Here is a 20,636-nt window from a genome sequence, read left to right as displayed (position 1 = left end):
CTTTTTTTAGTTGGTCTTGCAATTTATACTCAGGTGTGACATATTAGAACGCGAATTGGCACCCAGGATTCCCTAATCATGTTGACTTCCCTTTGGGCGGTTGGCAAATTATTTTGGTGCATTACAACAGGTGGCCAGAAGGTGGCAGTAATGCACAACGCTCGCTCTTGAGCTTCCGAACGGTTGGTGTGAAGCATTACACACTCAGAGCATATTTCCGAATAGTGTACGCTTTGCTGTTCTTGGTCTCAGTTTTTGTAAAACATCAACCCCCCCCCCCCCCCCAAAAAAAAAGCGACTTTTGATTTATTTATTTTATGATGCATTTGTTTTTCATGACTTATAGGCTACCCCGGAGTGACTTGTAGTCTGTAAAAGGTGGTAAATTAACAGGGATCATTTGCGAATGAATCCAACTCCTGGTCACTGTACAAGCTGTCTTTGTTTATTTGATGTACTTTGAAGTGACTTATATATTCTCTGTATTGTCTTTAAAGGCAGATGGGGACATCACCAACATTCACTTTCAAATCTTGAGGTACATTTAGGGATCAAAACAATAAATACATTTAAAAATAAAAAAATCACATTACTCCATTTTTACCAATTCAGCACAGTAATGTAGTTCTGTTCAGTTCAATTCCAGGTCGTGATGAGAAAACAAACCAATCAATCCATTCCAGAGTCGGAATTTTATTGGATAATAATTGTATACATCTGTAGAGGAACATTAGACACGATCAACATTTGTGCTTTTCTTCTTCTTTTTGTAATGTTAATAATTCTTCACAACAACAGACTAATCTGTCATAGAGTTTTGAAATACCGACATGCTCACGACAATTCCGAAACATATTTTCCTGTGTGCTTGTGTGTATCAGAACAAACATACGACACCACATCACGCCCTTTAGTTTCAAACAGTATGTGCCGAGAATTCTACTTTACAGGAGAGTCAAAGGCAGGAGAGAACCGGAACCGCAAGCAGGCAGAACTTCCATTTACAAAGAATTGACAAACTCACAAACCCCTTTTCATACTTGATTTCATTCCGTTCCATATGAGAATGTTGCAGTTTCTCGTCCCCAAAAAGATCTCCAGGGCAGGTTGTAGTCAAGAAAACCCTTCATGTCTGGACCTTTATCACCACAGAGTGTGATGGTCACATGGAAGACGTATCATTCACGACTCTCTGCAAAATGATGATGACGATTATGTCCTTTTAGTGAAATATGATCTTCTTTTTATAGAGCTTCATACATTGTGCAAAAAGATCTGTAGTCGCGTCTACAAGGCCTCCGGGTGTCACGCTGCTGTATTTCGGACTTTAAAAATGGATTTCAAACTTGTCAGATCATTCCCAGACGAACATTTGAAACCAAAACGGCACCTGTCAGAAACGGATGTGGGAGAACTGACGGTGATATGCATGACAAACTGGTGTCAAAAATGGCAAAATTTATAGTATAAAGTCTGAATAAACAAATGTTGCACTTTCCTTCTGTATTTATGGCTTCAAAAACCTTTGGGAAGAGTTTTACATCCATCCGTATGTCACATTGCTAATAAACTACGTTGGTCTGATCCATACTGAAATCTTGATACTCAGTTACCACCCCAGACATATTATCCATATTTGCTCATTTTAAACATGACTAACTCTCAAGTTTGCATGGAGGTGTTAAGTTTACTTTAAATAACAGCCTAATTTAATGCCAGTTGACCGATTCAACCTCGTGATTTATATACCTTTTTATTTTGCATGGTACCTGCTTCAGATGCTGAGAACTTGAAATGGAAGGGCTAGTGTTAATCTTCCTTGTGTGTACATATACAGTATATGTGTACTTTATGTGTGTCTATATACTTATATGGGGTGTCAGGCGATTACATTTTTTAATCGCTTGGCTTAAATATTTAACTCACCATTAATTACAAATTTTATATCTGTTCTAAACGTACAATAAAATATATTTTTTCTAAGTTTTCATACTCTTGTTAACATAAAAGTGAGAAAAAAATAGAAATATGGCTGCATCTTTGATACAGTAATTTAATAAAAATTCATAAAATTTAGTTAAAATTAAAAAGATGTACTGTAAACCTACTGTAAAAAAATGGGTGTCATATTGATTTGTGTCAAGGTCAATTGTCTGCCACTAGATGGCATAATTGCATTTGTAAGATGTTGGTGACATCTCAGTGCATTTTTCTTTTCACATTGAGCTATCTAATCTTTAACATGAAGTAACTTGTGAAATTCTGCACATTTTTAAAATTGTAAAATACAACTTCATCCCACTCTCCACAAATGTATGCATTATTATGACATTTATTACTGATACATTTGGATGTGGACGTGTCAGCTGTGTTGCGACTGTAATTAAGGTGTAAGTAAGGGGTGGTCATTAATCGTGCATTATCAATTTCTGTCAACTTTAAAGGTTGACGCCCAGTCTCAGGATAGAGACTCGTGGTTTGGAGGTGTTGAATTGTGATTCTTCGGTCAGCTTTAAACTCAATTAAATCCCACTATAGGGCCTTGAGTCAATAAGATGAGTCGAGTCGCAGGTTCCAAACGCCATACGCTGCGATTTGTTGTTTACGCCCACACCGGACGGTTCTTGGGTGTGATTGGAAGCCATTCGTCATAGATTGTGCAGCTTCCCCCTGGAGCCACAAACGGCCTTTCTTCAAACCTCCATCACAACCTAATACCTGTAAAATGACTTTTTATTTGTGCTCGCTTTCGCAGAAGAAGTCTGCTTATTATTACTATTCAAACTGTGCCGTAAATAACATCAACTCCAAATGGAATGAGGGTTGCATTCGTATGTCTTGTCACAACCATCCAAACCGGAGCAAAAGGTTTGAATATGTGCTGTTTTAGTTAAAAAATTGAATTTTAGGCTTTTTGCTCAATTTGTCTGGTGAACAAAAGAGACAAATCATTATTGATTAATTGATAAATGATCATTATTATTTTTTTTTACAATTCTCCCCCTTTTTTTTTTTACTAATATAATTAACATATCATGACTGGTATTAGCACTCCCTACAACATGTACTGTACATCCTCCCGATAAGGAAAACCGATTACAGAGTTCCAAGAAGCTTTGTTACAAAATGCGTTATTTTCAAGATGTCCATCTGTCGTTCCAACTCTCGGCATGTTGTTTGGGATTACATGCAACATTTTTACCTCACTTTTCCTTCCTCTGTTGACGCCATCTGATTTCCATTTGGGACTTGAAGGCCTATGGGCATGAAAATGTGTCGTTTGGGGACAGTTTCATGAATGATTGATCAGTTTTTGTTGAAGGAATCCTCGAAATGTGATGGGGGGGAAAAATGAGGAACTGGAGCATCTTGCTCTACCGATCCTTTTTCATGAATCCCTTGACGAAAACATTAAACGAACCCTTTCAGCATTTATGTCGACGTTTGTAGTCTGACAACGGCAGTATTAGAACTGGGTCATAAATCATCAAGATGGAAATAAAAAAATATATGTGGCATGATAGGTTAGGTGTGTGTATTTGATGTTTTCCTTCCATTCTTGATAATGTAATGTAAAATTTATATGGCAGTAGCACATTAATGGCTACGAAGGAACCAAATAGATTTGGATGTTATGTACAAGGAGTAAAATACTTAATGTGTACATTTATGATATTTATTTACATATGATACATTGCTTTCTCAACTGTGAAAATATAGAGGGGGAAATCCTGGTTGCATTTGTTTTGTAACTGTATGACATAAATCTAAGACTAAAAAAAAATGTGGAAATGAACAACATAATGGGTATTATTTACTATAACGGCCTTTAGGTAAAAATAAATAAATATTCAAAATCATTTAAATTACCATCAACATAGTATGGCAGAGGTGGGCAATCTCGGTCCTCGAGGGCCGGAGTCCTGCAGGTTTTTGAGGTTTCTCACTTCCAACACAAGCTGATTCCAATCAACAGGATCGTTATCAGGTTTATTTAGAGCTTGCTGATGAGCTGATCATAGATCAGCTGTGTTATGATGATGATGTCTTATCTTTGTGCTTTAAAACACAACATGTATAAGTGTAAACGGAAATTTACAAGCTTTGATTGTACAAGTTAACTTTTTATTGTGCTTGAATATGAAAGATATCTGCTTCTATGAAAAAATCCTCAAAATGGCTTTTTCGGGCGTAGCGAGCTCCGTTAAATGTTTAGATTGCCAGCCTAGCAAATAAATGGTGATGATCTTTTATGTGTTATCCGAATTAAACTTAATGACGGTGCTCTAAAAGCACACTTAACAGGCGCTTTCATTTTCATTTTTCAGTTTTATCAAGGCTGCTTATTCCGGCGGGCACCAAGAAAAAAAAAAACAAGATTTAATTTGGTCAACTTATTGGAAAACAAGTGGAATGCTTGTTCTGTCAATAGTGTTTTTGTCAGGCTTCATCCATAAACGTAAACAAGAACCACAAATCAACGCTGTCACCGGAGACCTTCGTCAATAATTATTGATCAGCTTGTCAACAGTTGGGAAAGAACTATAAAAACCATCTGGGGAAATGAGTAAACGTCCTTTTCTTTGCTGTGTGCTTGTTGGACAACCGCCGTCAATGTGCTTTGATACCGCCGTGAATATTCCGAGCGTGTTTGACATTTTTTGGGACCGGAAAGTAACGAGTGATAAAAACGAGTAACACAGAAGGAAACATTTGCGTGGGTGCATGTGCGCTCCATCAGGACTTTTATTGCGCCCGTGTATTTCTCCATGATTTGACCATCCAAACCCTCGCTTTATTGCCCATCTCGGAAATTGCTCTGCAGGAGCCAAAGCAATTGACGGCGCCGCAATTCACTCGAGGGCTGCGCCTTTGCAATACAACTCATATTAGAACAGGAAAATTAATTTGACCCGCTGATGAAATCGGAACATTTTCCGCCTCTGAAGTGCGCGGGGGGAAAAAAAAAAAGATGGTTTGTGCGTACTCGAGCAGCACTACTAGACTATCGAGAGTTTATCAGCCCCTTGTGTAGATAGCGGTGACCTTGGGGTCTCGCTAAGTATGATCACACATGTGGGGGTTTCAAAGGTATGAACGGCGACCAATGAACTAGTTAGCATAAATATATGTGGTCACACGGCACAAGAAGACATCAATGACCACCATATTTACTGTTATTTACTTCATTGTTTTATATTAAGGGCCTACAAGTGTTCTATATGAATGTTTATTGTAATTATGCTATCGAGCTAGCATAGGTTAGTGGTAGACTGCAACGCATAAACCGAAGACCCCACATACGCACGTCATTGATTTATCCTCGTTTTGTATTTTTCTTGTGTGAGACCACCACCTGTTTAGTTCACATAAAAAAAAAATATTTAAAAAATGTATTATTCACCTGTGATGGCATCACAGCCCTACATTCTAAAAACAGTTGGGTCAAAAATAACCCAACTCTGGGTCAAGAAATTGGTCTTTTAGTGTAAAAGATCCTTAACTTGGGGTAAAAAATTGGGTCATTTTGTATAAAACAAAAAAGTTGGGTTAAATCGACTTATAAAGTGGATTGGTTCATCTAAAAAAAAAAAAAAAAATCAATAATAGGGTTACTTTTGACCCAACTGTTTTTAGAGTGTAATTGATAGTAAATTAGTAGTCAAGGAAGTATGTTGTTTGTCAGAAATGTCTTCACTGTATGTGATTGTACACGCCCACTTCCAACATTGCTAAAGTGAATTTGAAATTAAATTGTTTTGGGATTGTAGTTTAGGGGTAAATTTATGGTTGAAACAATTAATATAGGCAGTTATAAACATTTTGGGGGGCGGGGTCAATACTGACACAAAATATGAACCACTTACATCTTACTGTGAAACAAATTGAACCCCCACTTTAGTAGATTTGCTTTTTTGTCATTTTTTACATTTTGAGTTAGTAAATTAGTTTTGCATTCAAATGTAGTTTGTATTTTTCGGTTATTGTAGTTCCAAGTGCACAGAATTGTGATTTCAAGGGTTCACATTCTTTTCAATTCTGTGCGATTGCTGGTTTGTGACTTTCTTCTGACTTTTAATTCGCTAAAATTTCTTTCGATTTCCATCATATGGATATAATCAAATCTTGGATATGAGCAGGGATTTTGGTTATTTTTGTTTAAAGTTCTTTGCTTTACCGTTGATAGTCAGGCTTAACCTTCAACTTTACGATGAGTTGCATGGAAGGGGCACGCCTTTTCCCAAAATGACTTTCTTCCGATTTGCTGAAATGATCTGACACTTGCAGCGGTCACCTGTTTGCTTTGGCACATGTTTGACTGCCTCCAAATGTCTTTTCACGTGGACATTTTCAGTAGTTTCACAGCACAGTTATGTTTTTGTGATGTTCAGGGAATTGATGAGTTTGCGCTTCCCCGTAGCAGCCGCCGCCGCCGCCGTCGTCGTCATCCCCCCGTGTCACCATTACCAATCCTCCTCTCGGTTCATCTGTCTTCCGGCTTGCTTTGGCCCGCTCTTAAATTATTCAAAGCTGTGAATCATCGAGCGAGATATCGGCACATACTCGCAATGGGTGGGGAACTAAACGCGCACACATACTACATACGTTACGTCAAAAAAGAGAACAGTCTGGATTCGTATGCGCTTCGGCGTGTCGCTGTTCAACCAACTGGCATAACGGTGAATGATTGAGTTTCATTATCTTTGTCGCAAAAGACTTGGCGGACAAAAACGTGTAAACAGATCCTTGGCCTCAGCTGTGGCTCGGCCGCGTGCTCAGAGGCGGTACTTTCTCAACAAGTCCGCCTGCCACATGTACTTGCGCTCGGGAAACCTCTCGGGAATTTTGATCTTGCGAAAGTCCTGAATGCACCTATCCAGCTCTTCCTCCACCGTCATCTTCTCTTTGGGTGGCCTCTTCTTGCACGTGTTGGCGTCGCGGGAGCTGGAGGTGAGCGTACGCAGCAGGTCGCTTTTGCGCCGTTGTTCCGACTGCTGGAGCCTCGCCACCGGGCCCTTTTTTAGAGGCCTGTCCAGAGTTTGGACGTTAGCGTGGGGGTGCGGCTGGCGGCTGACCGGGCCGCAGATGACCGTCCCCTGCGGGGAGCCGGCCTCCGACTGGCTCTCGGAGCTGGAGGTGGAGAGCTCGTTGAAGGAGGTGCCGCTCTCGCCTTCGCCGTCGCCCTTGTGGTTCTTGCAGCAGCAGTCGCAGGGAGGCGTCGACCAACGTGATGTGCCACCTAAGCAAAAACATACCACAACCAGAAGAGGCGTTAAAACATTTGCAAGTCAACATCTTATTTAACTAGGGGTGTCAGGCGATTACATTTTTTTTAAAATAGTAATTAATCGCATGACTTCAATAGTTAACTCACGATTAATCACAAATTCTATATCTGTTCTAAATGTACAATATACTATATTTAAAGTTTTCATACTCTTCAATTTCATAATAATTCATGAAATTGAGTTTAAATTAAATAGATATATAGTACTGTAAAGTACAGTATAATATTGATTTGTGTTGAGATCATTTTTCTGCCACTAGATGGCATAATTGCATTTGTAAGAAGGTGGTGACAGCTCGGTGCATTTTTCTTTTAATATTAAGACCTATCTAATTTTTAACATGAAGTAACTTGTGAAATTTTGCACATTTTTAAAATTGTAAAATACAATTTGACTCTCCACAAATATATGTATGTGTTATTAAATTTATTACTGCTAAACTTTGATATAGCCGTGTCTGCTGCGTTGCACCTGGAATTCCCCTTGCACAGGCTTTCTAAGTAAGGGGCAGCATTTAAGGAACTTTAACTCAAAATAAACGCGCTAATTTTGACACCCCTAAATTAAACTAGCTATGACTGTAGTGAAAACAGGAGCTTTAGGGGTTGATATTAAATGTATTATTAATTTCACTATTCCTGTGCATTCGTCCAGAAGGATAAAGGTCAAACAGTCATTTGAGAATTGGAATTTAGGCAACGGAGAAGGGAAGACACACACTTAAAGGGGAAGTCAAGCCCAAAATGTTTTTTTTATTTTTTTTAAACAATATGTTCTCTGTAGCACAACTAGTCTAAATCCAGTATTCTGTTTAATATTGCATTAGTGGAATATGAGTTAAGCAGCTAAATCAAGCCGTATTTATCTATCTCAGGGGGCGGCCATGTTGCCACTTGCTGTTGACTGAAGATGACATCAATGTTGCTCAGGTCTCAGGTAACAACTAATTACAGCTCGCCTGTTTTCTGAAGTTGAGCTGTGATTGGTTGTTATCTGAGACCTGAGCAACATTGACGTTAGCTTCAGTCGACAGCAAGTGGCAAGATGGATACAAACGGCTGGATTTTGCTTCATAACTCATATTCCACAAATGCAATATTACTCAGAATGTCATGTTTAGACTAGTGATGTCACATATAACATTATTATCAAGAAATGTTTAAGGTTGAGTTAATCCTGGCTTAAATGAGATCTAGTGAGGAGCAAGGTGCCTAAGGCTGGCAAATTGTTCTCCAAAATCTCATTCCGACCCCACATGGTCCAACTTATGTGGCATCGGAACTTCAAGGTACCTCTGTATTTCACGATCAAATGAAAAGCAGACAGTAGGAGGAAGAATCCATCATCAACAGCACACAATGAAAAGTCAGCCACTGCATGCGCTCAAACATAGTGATCCAACATGGAAGACAACTGGCTTTCTTCCAGTTTAATCATAGAGGGGATCTGGCTGACTAGCTTGCGTTGTGGAGAAAATTGCAATCATGTATCCGCGCTGTCGATGGAAATGGACGTCAAACGCGCAACCTAAATCTTCCGCAAGGCACCAGAGGCTACTGTGCGTCATGGAGCTGTTTTTGTTTAGTATGAGTGGCAGCAATTTGAACGCTCCAATATGTAGTCATTCACCTTAAAATACCAGATTTGACATTATGGCTTGTGTCATTGCTATTATAACACCAGATTGCTTATTTGAACACAGTGGCGAGCTCGCCAGGGCATTTTGTCATTGCAGTGCTTTTGCAAACTTTGCCGCATTGAAATGAAGCTTTCTTTAATTCAACACATATTGTTATATAACAGAAATGTTTGCAAGTATATTCAATTATCTTGGTTCTTTGTGGCTCGGTAACATATATTTGTCGCATTCATTTCAGAAGAAAGAGAATTATTAATGAAAAAAAAGTACTGAAGGCTAAATTCTCCTATCTTCTTAAGTTGGAAAAATCGTGCCGGCCGCTGCACTTTTCTAGTTGTCATTTACTCACCCTCTTGCTACAGTCGTAGAGTATATTTTACTCTACAAAGAGTCTATTTGGTCCTACTCTAAACAGAGTAAAATTTACACTTGGAAGGGTGTAAAATATTCAGAGTCAATTTTACTTAAAGTATTTTTACTGTGTACAAAAGGATTGGCCTATCCCATTACAAAAACCTAGTAATGTTTTTTTTTTCACTCAGAAATTCGAAGTAAATTTTAGAAGGATTTTTATTTATTTTATTTTTTTTACATTTTATCAGTTTATTTTAAAAAAATGTTGAGGAATGAACTCACGACCTTCATCTTGGGAAACGTGTCATTTACTCACCCTCTTGCTACAGTCAATTTTGTAGAGTACATTTTACTCTACAAAGAGTCTATTTGGTCCTACTCTAAACAGAGTAAAATTTACACTTGGAAGGGTGTAAAATATTCAGAGTATTTTTACTGTGTACATAAGGATTGGCCTATCCCATTACAAAAACATAGTAATGTGTTTTTTTTCCACTCAGAAATTCTAAGTAAATTTTAGAAGGATTTTCTTTTTTTTCTTTTTTTTACATTTTATTAGTTTATTTAAAAAAAAACATTGAGGAATGAACTAACGACCTTCATCTTGGGAAACGGCCAGTCTACCACCTGAGCTATGCCACTTCTACTGTTTGCTGATATTCAAAAGGAGACCAAATATTTTACTCTCTTGCAAGTGTAAATTTTACTCTGTTTAGAGTGGGACCAAATAGACTCTTTTTAGTGTAAAATGTACTCTAAAAAATGTACACTTCGCTTGGATTAACCGTTAAATAATGTTGCTTTACCATCCCAAAGAAGAGTTTAAAGACGTGATGGCGATAAATGCGTATGTGATGCTTGGTCATCATCCAAATCAGTGGCTTGTGAGATGAAACCAGTTGAAGAGCTCAGCGTGAGAAAAGACAAAATGAAACACACCCAACTTCCCGGAAACAGACATTTATTTTTCATGCTAACCTCCTGCATAATTCAAAAGCTATCTGTTGCTGATGGACGACAGCGTTTAGTGAGGAACCAGTTCAAAACCCAAGAGTCACTCGCATCACCTGCTACAATACCATCTGTACAAGCTTTTCATGCGTCTGCTATTCATAAATGTTCAATGGTTCTTTTCATGTGCTGACGAGCGTTGGCTTCAGTCAGCGTGGCGCTATAAATAAACCTGCTTAAAATAAACGTGCCCGACCACCGACACGCCGCTTGAAGTTTCAAAAACATAATTCATAGCTCAGACAATACAGAGGAGAAGATGCTACTCTGTGGAGAATATGGCTGAGATCTTAATCAATTGTCCAATTTATGGCCGAGTTCCGTTCCTATAGCGTCGGTAGTCCAATCTGTGTCTTTATACTATTTAGGCCTAGATATAAAACAATCAAATGAAAAACAGCAAGTATGGCGTTATGGTGTTGTTTAGTTCACCGTGCACCGATCATAAGCTCATAAAACCAATACCATCATAAACCGAGTAAAGTTTCTTTTGGGGAACGGGTTCAAATAGTTCAGTCGACTGTCTAAACACGTAAAGTCGAAAAACCGAATGTCACCTAATAAGTAAAAACTGACAAATTTATGACGCTCACTACAGAAACGTGTCACTTGCCAAAATATTGGGGAGAGTGTTGTGATATTTTTAAAGGTTGATGCATTTTGGTGACGAGTCATTGCAATTTTTTATGTCTATGTTGCGTTTTAGACTCTCATCTTTACCGCAGTGTGCTCGGCTCTCGTTGTTCACAAATACGGCCGTACATATTTTACAAACATGTAATGCCAATACAAAAAAAAAAAAAAACCCTAAATGTGTGGAATCAATTGGTGTTTTTTTTTTTTATTATTATTTTTATTATTATTATTTTTATTTTCTTCTCAAATCGGTAAAATTACCGAATGAACAATACTGAGCTCACCAGAGAAAAAAATTGTGTTTTTTTATTTGTACTTCATCCATCAGTGTTTTTTTTTGATGATGTCAGGCTCACGTGATAAAAACATATGGAATATGTCTTCATGTCGTCACAACCTGTCCCAGCAATAACAACAATGACCAACAGAGGGAGACGGAATGGGAAGCCTGGCGGTTCACCAATTAGCGCCCTGAGTTTTTTAGATCTGGAAAAAGTCAAAAATAAGGGGGAAGGGCAAAGAGGGGAGAACCCCCACCCCCCTTACACACACACACACACACACACACACACACACACGCACGCACACACACACACACACACACACACACACACACACACACACATCTGCTTTATTTTGAAAGAGGCCTGATTTTGGTCTGAATTTCCATTTCCTCACATTTTTTTCTCTCCCCTCAACCCTGCCATGAGCCGTGTATAGATTGTCACTTGAACCATGTCGCCGTGTGAATCCATTTGGACAATTGTGCACTCGCAGCTCCGTGGCTGTAGTTTGGGGAGGGCCCTTTTGTGTTCCAGCATGTCTGCTCCAATGTGCAAGGTCCATGAAAGGCACGCTCGAATGGTGCCGAAGAGTCTTCTTCTGGATCGATGGACACATTTTCCCCTACACACTCCAAAATCTTTTTTTTTTCTTTTTCTGGAGAGCTCAGTATTGTTAATTCGGTAATTTTACCGATTTGACATGTCACACTCCAAAGTCTTGTCTAAAGTCTTCCCAGAAGACTCAAAGCTGCATATTTTTCCCCTTTTCTTTTGTCATCCTTCTGTACAAACACTACTTCCCATGTTAATTAAACAACAGCAATCAGTGCCACATCCAACGCGAGTTAAACCAGCAGCACTGACTGACTTGCTTTAATTACTACTGACGCATACAAACGAGCGGCAAGCGCTTGTGTGTACATTTCGGTGTTTGAGACTCACACAATTAAAAACACATCAGTTCCTAAGTAAACAACGCATTCATCATACATATTGCCAAGCAAAGTATCATTAGTTTGTTGAAGCTAACGTGAGTTCATTATGTCAGCGTTGGGCTGCATGCGCCGCAGCCTCGTAATTGGGCTTTTGAAAAATGGCGCCGGACTCCTGTGAATTGTTAAAAGTGCCAGGAGCCAATTTGCTTGTCCAGACCAAAATTAATAAGATGGGATCTGCCAACCCTCGCTAACAAACTTGACAGGCAACGCCCTGATTAAGCCTTAGCGTCGCCTAATTACGCTCACCTCGCTTTAACTTTTCACATTGCGAGTCCCCGAGCCCGCTACGCCGCCCGAATCGCAAATGGACGTATGACTCGTGGGCATCCGCTCGTTTACAATTTGGATTTTCCATCAAGGTTTTAGTGGAGTGCTGACAAATTGACTGGAAATAAATTCAATCGAAGACATTTGCGGGGGCATTAAATCCAATCAGCGCTAACTTATTGGGGGGGGGGGGTGGCGGATGAGCGCGCTCGCTGCAGTGGTGTAATTAGGCAAGTGGAAAAGCACACGTCATCAGTATGCAGCGATGATGAATCATCATAGCACATCACGTCAGCGGGAAAAACTATTTACACTGCTAATTGAAGGGAATGTGTGCAGGCCTCGTTGCTATTCACAGCGTACATTCATAATGCCTGGATAATTGAAGTGCAAATTAGGTTACTGTATTTGCTTTCATTATTGAACTTTCGCTTCTAGAGTTTTTCATTGCACCCCGCAACTTATCAGCTACATCGATCAATCGGGAAATGACTTGGATAAAGTTTTGCTTCTGTCCATGTATTGGGTTAGGGTTAACCTAACCCTAAAACCTTGTATAAAAAATAAAAAATAAAGGACGTTTACGGCTTGAGAACCCTCATTACAAGAAATCAAGTCCATAACACTTAGAAGGTGATTGACAGAAAAAAAAAGGAAGGTGATTGACAGCTTCGTCCAGTGAATTCCTCCTTTCTTGATTGTCTGCTGAAATGCAGCAACATATTTGAAGTGAGTTGTTATTATGACATCTGGCCCTAAATACATACACATATAATGAATGACATAAATTTATTTTCATTATTTTTGTAATCTGATTCATGATTATTATATACTATTTTGGTTGTTTTTGTGAAGTTTCCATAGTAAACGCTTCAAACGATGCAAGTCAAAGTGTTTAGTAAGCTAAGAAATTGAAGTAGAAACATAAACTGTCTTTTATATTAATTCATGGTTCATTTTGGAACTACAAATTATTTTAATAATCGATTCATCCTTTATTTAAAAAAAACATGATTGCAAATTGACAATAAATGGAAAATACACAAGCATAAATTTATTCTGACTCTGTTACTTTTTTTTAGTAATTAATTTCATTTCCTCATTTCTAAGTCTATGTCGAGTTTTTGCGTAAATACGCTTATAAGTCTATAACGTTAAGTCCACTTTTGTCACGAACATGGCATATCCTCTTGACAATTACCCTTTCGATCAAGGTGCCGCGATATTGCGCAGGGAATTAAGTATTCGTCGCGAGATTGTTATCAGACCGCAAATAGATATGCTGGCATATTATTTTCATACACAACTTAATCCGTCCTTACATTTGCAACATTACCGGCGCTGTAGTCATGCCTTCACGTCATATATTGTGTGTTGCGCTCCGCTTTTTTAAAAAAAAAATTTTTTAATAACCGTTTGAATAACGTTTTTGTATTTCATGTCAAGTCAAGTGTGCTCCTCCCCCGCAGGATTGCCCCTAAATGAAATGAATTAATGAGCTACAATTCAACAGGTTTCCCCTGTAATATTACTGTGATTGCAAAGGACTACATTTATTTATTTATTATTACATTTACGCATTGACCCGGTTCGAGCAACGTTCTCCCACACCGCCTTCCTCTATGTGGAGCCGCTGCGGTGTTTTTTTTTTTCTTTCTAAAAAACATGTTCCAATTTGCCATATGATCGCATTGAGATTTTCAGTTGAGAGGGGTACAAAAAAAACAAACAAAAAAAAAAACATTCCCGTTGCCATGGTGATTCGACCGGGCTCCATTGATGTGGTCTTTTTAGTGTTTTAGTGCTAACTCCAGGTGAAACTACTGTGCATTGATATAAATACCTCAAATCAGCTGTCCTGGAATAAAAAAAAAAAACGCAGTTTCCTCATTTGCTGTTCAGGATTAGTCTCGGTGTTTGTTGAACGTGCTTTGTGAAATGGACCCCTGTTCGTGGAAGACTACAGAAATCTGACAAGATTTACTGTTTAGAAGCTGAAAATCTGATGATTTGGAAAGAAAAAAAGGTATCCGGATGATGAATCGATTACCAGAAGTAATTGATTAATTGGATAATCGATTAGTGTAATCCTAACCCATAAGGCCAACACCTGCATGTATAATAAATCTGATATTGTTAATTGTCATACAGATGACTTTTCTTTTGTGTATTTGTCAATATATAATAATTTATAAATTGCAATGTTGAGGAAAAAAATGGTCAAACTCGTCCAGCCCAAGAGTAGGCGTACCCATTAAGTGTCCTGTGTGTGTGTTTGTGTGTGTGCACACGCGCTTGTGGCCACCCCTCCGTGTGCATGTGACATTGGGCGTCCCACTATTATCTGTCCGCCTGCGGGCATGTTCAAGGAGGCCGGTGTCAGTTAGACTTGCCGCTTATATCGTCAGAGGTGTCAGACTGTTGGCCTCCCCTCTGGCCGCCATCTTTCTTTGCATGCGTGTGTGCGTGCGTGTCACTGTATGTGCAGCAACTGATTCATGGGATGTCATGTTGCTTCCTTCTCAATGCGGTGGGACGGGGGCCCGATTGAAGTCTAATAACTGTCAACTGTTGTCATACACACTCACACACACACACACACACACACACACACACACACACACACGCACACACACACACAAAACAACCTCTGGCGCTTCCTGACATCTTCTCAGATTTATTGATCTGAGTTATAAAATCCGCCATGTGCACTCCATCTTTTCCACAACTGCCGCAATAAAACACAATCTGCGCATCATCAACCATTTTTTTGGTATCGGTAAAGGAATCAATCATCCATTTATCAGTTTGACTCACACAACTCAAGAGCTTGTAAATGCTGTCGGAGAAAGTAAAATGGCTTCCATGATGTTAATGCTGTTTATTTATGAGCGTCATGCAAATCTGGTAGCGCTCACGGTACGAGTCCTTATTCCGGCTTTCTCCTCTCAGGCTGCTATTGATCGGCCGGCCGCATCAGTGGAAGCATATGGACGATTGGCTTCTTGATTGATTCCTGTCATGCAGCCCGGCTCTGTTCACCGGAGATAAATGATGCCGCAACACCGAAAGCAAATAAATCCTCTGCCCATCTATCACCCCTTTGAGCATCCATTTTCTTCAGCGTCTTCCTCGCCTCTCATCACTGTCCTCGTCACTCTTCACGTTGCCTTGCTGGATTTTTTTGGGGCAGGATTTATCGGCGTGGTGTTCCGGATCAAGTTTATGTTCCCTTTCGGGGCTTGTTAGCCTCATTTGAGCTGTTCGCACAAAAGTCAAGCAGAGACAAGCTGTTAGGGTTCTTTTGTCTCTGCAGCAGTCTTTGGACCCGCAGACATGTCCGATTTGACAGGTTATATCCTGCAGATGCTGCATTTGAACTTGAGGCAAACGATAACGAGGCTTTCACAGTCGGCGTTATGTTTGGAATTTGTTCATCGGTTGCACAAATCGGTTATTAAATTAATGATTGAGAGTAGAATGCTTGCTTTCTGCTGCCGGTCTCACAATGAAAGCATAATTTGGTCTGGTGGGTGGTGGGTGGTGTCTGGTCGGTGCTGGATTTCACTTTCCTTTCTTTTCTTTGGTCCTTCCTCGGGTCTCCTGACGGCCTCACGACTCTGGGTGGATTCTGAAGTGTTCGGTTTAGGTGAACGGTAAGGGATTTTTTTAATAGGTTTTAGGTGAACCAATGCGTACACACTCACATACAAAATAAAAAAATATAAATAAAATAATAAAAAACAAGAGAGCAATGATGATGACATGTCAAATCGGTAAAATTACCGAATGAACTGAGCTCTCCAGAAAAAAAAAAAAAGTATAATTTGATGGGTGCCATTCATTTTTCACAGAAAACAGAGACATAGTCTTGTAAGAAGCTGCACTTGCTAGGGTTTAGTTCCTCACGTAAAAAAACCGGGTTTGTGCATGCAGATTTTTTTTATTTTGTTCTGCCGCCCGTTTATTTTTAGTGTAATTTCCAGGAGGCCGCTAGACGGAAGAGCACTATTATGTTTATGTCAATTCGAAAGAAGATGAGTGAAAACAGGAAGTATTTCAAGTACAGGCTAGTTTTTGCTGAAGATTATTGAATGTGAAATCCTATCTCTGCATTTTAAAGCTACAGAAAGCAAATGCTGTGGATTCATTTTATGATGTACATCTTGATGTATGTATAATGTGAGATGCCAAGTTTACCCATTGCTCCAAACCACTTTAGATAGGATTCACTTGCAGGCAATATTTACAGTGTATGACTTTTGGTCTTTTTCAATCTATCTACAGTATCTTGAATGTGTTTTAGTTAGCTGTCCTGTTTTACCCACAATTAAAAAAGAAGAAGAAAAAAAGCATGGTTCTATTTTCAGCCTGCAGGGTGGGACAGCCTGCTTTAGAGGACGGCACGTAAATCAGGGGCTGTAACTTACAAACTTAATTCCTCAATGGATAAATGTAAGCCACAAGCTGTCTGCATAAGCCTCATTGTCAACACCACATAAGCCCGGGATCATTCACACTATGTCAACTGTGAGTTGCAATCAGACGAGTGGAACATTTTTCACTGTGCAGCCTGAAAAAGGTGAAAATTGAGTCTGTTGTCGGTGCAGGCTTTGGATGGTACGGCAACAAAGAAAGCTTCCCGTTCAGAATTTTGAAAGCATAATGTTGTGCACTCTTAAATGTGCTGGGAGCTATTGAAGTTGTCTATGGTGAACTGACTTTGAAAACACACATCAGTCCCTCTTGTCGTTTAAGGTGCGAAAGCACAACCCAATGGCATCGCAGGTTAAATGCATTGACAAAGCGCTAATGTGTTGATTCTCGCAAGGGCACAGACCGCTCGTTTAAGAGAGGTTAAGGGAACAAAAATGAAAGTTGGCAGTGATTTGGCTTGTTGGCCAAGGGCGCCAAAGCACAACAGACGCGTCGCCTTTGTCTTGTCTCCGGGGCTGTCGATGGTCAAATATCGATTTGACGTTCCCCGGCCCAGGAAATGAGGTCTGGACAAAGATGTCAGCTGGCCGATAACAAATTCCAAGCGCAGCCGGCGTGATTGATGGTCTGGAGATATCTATGCAAGGGTGGCATAATTGATATTAAGAATGAGGCATTTATTTATTCACCCCTCCCAGCTCTTATTCCATTGCGAGACAGCGTGAAATGATGTGTTTAACAGTTGAGAGGCTAAAAGCTGCCACGTTTAATGCGTCGTCCCCGTACGCAAGGATTCTATGCAGCATGTCCTTCCTTCCTTTCCTCAGTCTCTCCTTTGGTCTCTTGAGGTCTCCCTGATTTGTTGGAATTTAGATGTTTCTGGGGTTGGTGAAGGACTCTGGTTGGTGGCCTGATGGGTGGTGTCTGGTCGGTGCTGGATTTCACTTTCCTTTGGTCCTTCCTCGGGTCTCCTTACGGCCTCACGACTCTGGCTGGAAGTGTTCGGTTTAGGTGAACGGTATGGGATTTTTTTGATAGGTTTTAGGTGAACTAATGAATACACACACGCACATACACATACTCACCCACATACAAAAAAAGAGAGAGACCAATGATGATGACATGTCAAATCGGTAAAATTACCGAATGAACAATACTGAGCTCTCAGAAAGAAAAAAAAAAAAAAGGATTCTATGCAGCATTGGTGTGCTTCCTAGTCATCTGCTACCTCCGCCAAGGTTTTCAGGTGTGTGTCTGGATTAATTTTGACTTTGGGCGGTGCTTATGTAAATTAAGTTATATGCCCTTGACAGAGGTCTGTCTTATTTTATTTTATTTTTTTGTTAAAAACACTTCTTCCTCCCAAACATTTCCCTTTGGAATTTGAGTTTTTTTTCTCTCTCTCTGGAGAGCTCAGTATTGTTCATTTACCGATTTGACATGTCATCATCATTGCGCTCCATTTTATTTATTTATTATTATTATTTTGTCTGTGGGTGATTATGTGTATGTGCGAATTTGAGTTTGACGGCAGGTTGAATTTGCAGCAGTACATTTCCATTTTCTGTCTTGATGCCCTCCCATCCATTTGATTTGCTTCTCTCCTTCCACGCTTAAGTTTGCAGTGCGAGCCCGTGTTTTGTTTGAAGCAGCGGGGAGCTAACCGTTGTCGGCGTGCTTATATAGGAGGACGCTGCCAGGGCTTATCCTCTGAGACTGGGGGTACACGGTAAATGCAAATGTGAAACTGCCGCTATTCCCCTTTCATGTTTGTAAGAAGCATAAGAAAAACTCATAGAGGAGTTTGTGGGGGAGGTTCGACGACGGGAAAATAAGTATAAAATAGCTCATATTAAAAGAATTTCTCAGCATGCCAAATTCTGAATAGTTCGGAGATGAATGAAAATGTCCAATTAACCGTGAACCCACTTCGTCCCCGTCTTCACATATACAGTAGAAGTGAATGTGCTGTCTGAAGAATTTATTCAATCTCTGCGGATGTTGATGGAGGCACTTAAAATCTTTTCACGTCAAATGCTGCTGATTATTAAGCCTTTTTCTACAAGTGCTTTTTTTTTTTTAAGTTCGTTTCCTAATTCATCATCTTTCTGTCCGAGACAGCTCATCTGTTTTGCGTTCTATTTTCTATTACTAAAATGTCTGGGATCTCATCCATCAGTCAGTCAAATATCATTAATGTAATGACACTGACTAGAGCCCAAACCTCCACCACGGGAGACTATTTTGACCGAAAAATGTCAGAGATCTGGGAACGGGTTTAAATTGTGGGGAGGAAAAAAAGCACAAAAGCAAACCTCAGACATTTTGATCTGGACCGGCTTTAAACTACAGTTTTTTTCCCCATGACACCATTTTCTAACGACTAACTCACAACTGTACCAATTAAAAGATAATAATGCCTTGGAGGAGGTAATTAGATCAAACTGATCCTGCGGTCTATAGTACAAGCTGATTCATCCCCGTCTGATGACCAATGCCTTCTGCATGCTGATTCATCCGTCGCATAGTCACAGACGAGCACGAGGACCGATGACTTATCTGCAGCGGGTGCAAACAAACGCCGAGTAATGGGCAAACAACCACGCGGCCATTATCACTCTCCTGCAGAGCGCTCGCCAACCGCTATCTGGGCCCTTTTTGTCACACTCATCCGCTCAACAACATTGCCAGATTGAAATTCATCTTAAAGGGTAGCGAAGGTGTCCTGGTGACTGCGGTGACCGCCATGGTGTGCTGACGATGGGATTCTTTCAGTCCAAAATAATCAGCTGTCATAAAAAATAAAAATAAAAAATCCTCACCCAACTCTCGGGGATTAAGGTGATATATTTTGGTGATATATTTTGGATATATTTTTTGGATAATATTTTGGTGATATTTTGGAATATATTTTGGTTGGTGAAGGACTCTGGTTGGTGGCCTGGTGGGTGGTGTCTGGTCGGTGATGGATTTCACTTTCCTTTCTTTTCGTTGGTCCTTCCTCGGGTCTCCTGACGGCCTCACGACTCTGGCTGGAAGTGTTCGGTTAAGGTGAACGGTACGGGATTTTTTAATAGGTTTTAGGTGAACTAATGAATACACACACACTCACACGCACATACACATTCTCACCCACATACAAAAAAAAAAAAAAAAAAAAGAGCGCAATGATGATGACATGTCAAATCGGTAAAATTACCGAATGAACAATACTGAGCTCTCCAAAAGGAAAAAAAAGAAAAAGGAATTGGAATATTCCACCAAATTGCAACCGGTTTCTGGCAACTATGATGCATGAATGTGGATGTGTAGCAAGTTCCAAGCTTCCATTCCAACTTACAAATTTTCATTCCAAATTCCAGCTTAGGGTGGGATGGGGTACCCGGGACTGACCCCCCCACCCCCAATGCCCGGGCCCCGAGTTACGTGGTCCGAAGTTTGGGGGGCCTCCAGAGGACCAACACTTCCCGGACCTGTAACCTTCACAACCCAGAAAGTCCTGTGTAAATTGGCCGATGGTGAGACGAGATGCCCAAAACGAGTGATAAGGATGAGCTGACTTGCGCTTTAAAACATATTTTTTTAATTTATTTATTTATTTTTCTGGAGAGCTCAGTATTGTTCATTTGGTAATTTTACCGATTTGACATGTCATCATCATTGCTCTCTTTTTTGTTTTTTGTTTTTTTTGTATGTATATGTGCGTGTGTGTGAGCTGACT

At 39.9% G+C, this 20,636-nt stretch overlaps 1 protein-coding gene across 1 annotated transcript in view; it reads right to left on the bottom strand.

Annotated features, from left to right (window-relative positions):
- Positions 1–429: 429 nt before the first annotated feature.
- kctd16b (potassium channel tetramerization domain containing 16b) overlaps positions 430–20,636 on the bottom strand; it is an 81,009-nt gene continuing 60,802 nt past the window's right edge. The window contains exon 2 of the mRNA XM_077547237.1: positions 430–7,240. Coding sequence (XP_077403363.1) covers positions 6,777–7,240 — 464 coding nt within the window. The 3' untranslated portion in view covers positions 430–6,776. The remainder of the gene's footprint in view (positions 7,241–20,636) is intronic.

Source organism: Vanacampus margaritifer, chromosome 16 (assembly GCF_051991255.1).
Source record: "Vanacampus margaritifer isolate UIUO_Vmar chromosome 16, RoL_Vmar_1.0, whole genome shotgun sequence".
NCBI lineage: Eukaryota > Metazoa > Chordata > Actinopteri > Syngnathiformes > Syngnathidae > Vanacampus > Vanacampus margaritifer.
Note: the sequence above shows the minus strand (reverse complement) of the source record. Positions and strands in the feature narration are given on the sequence as shown.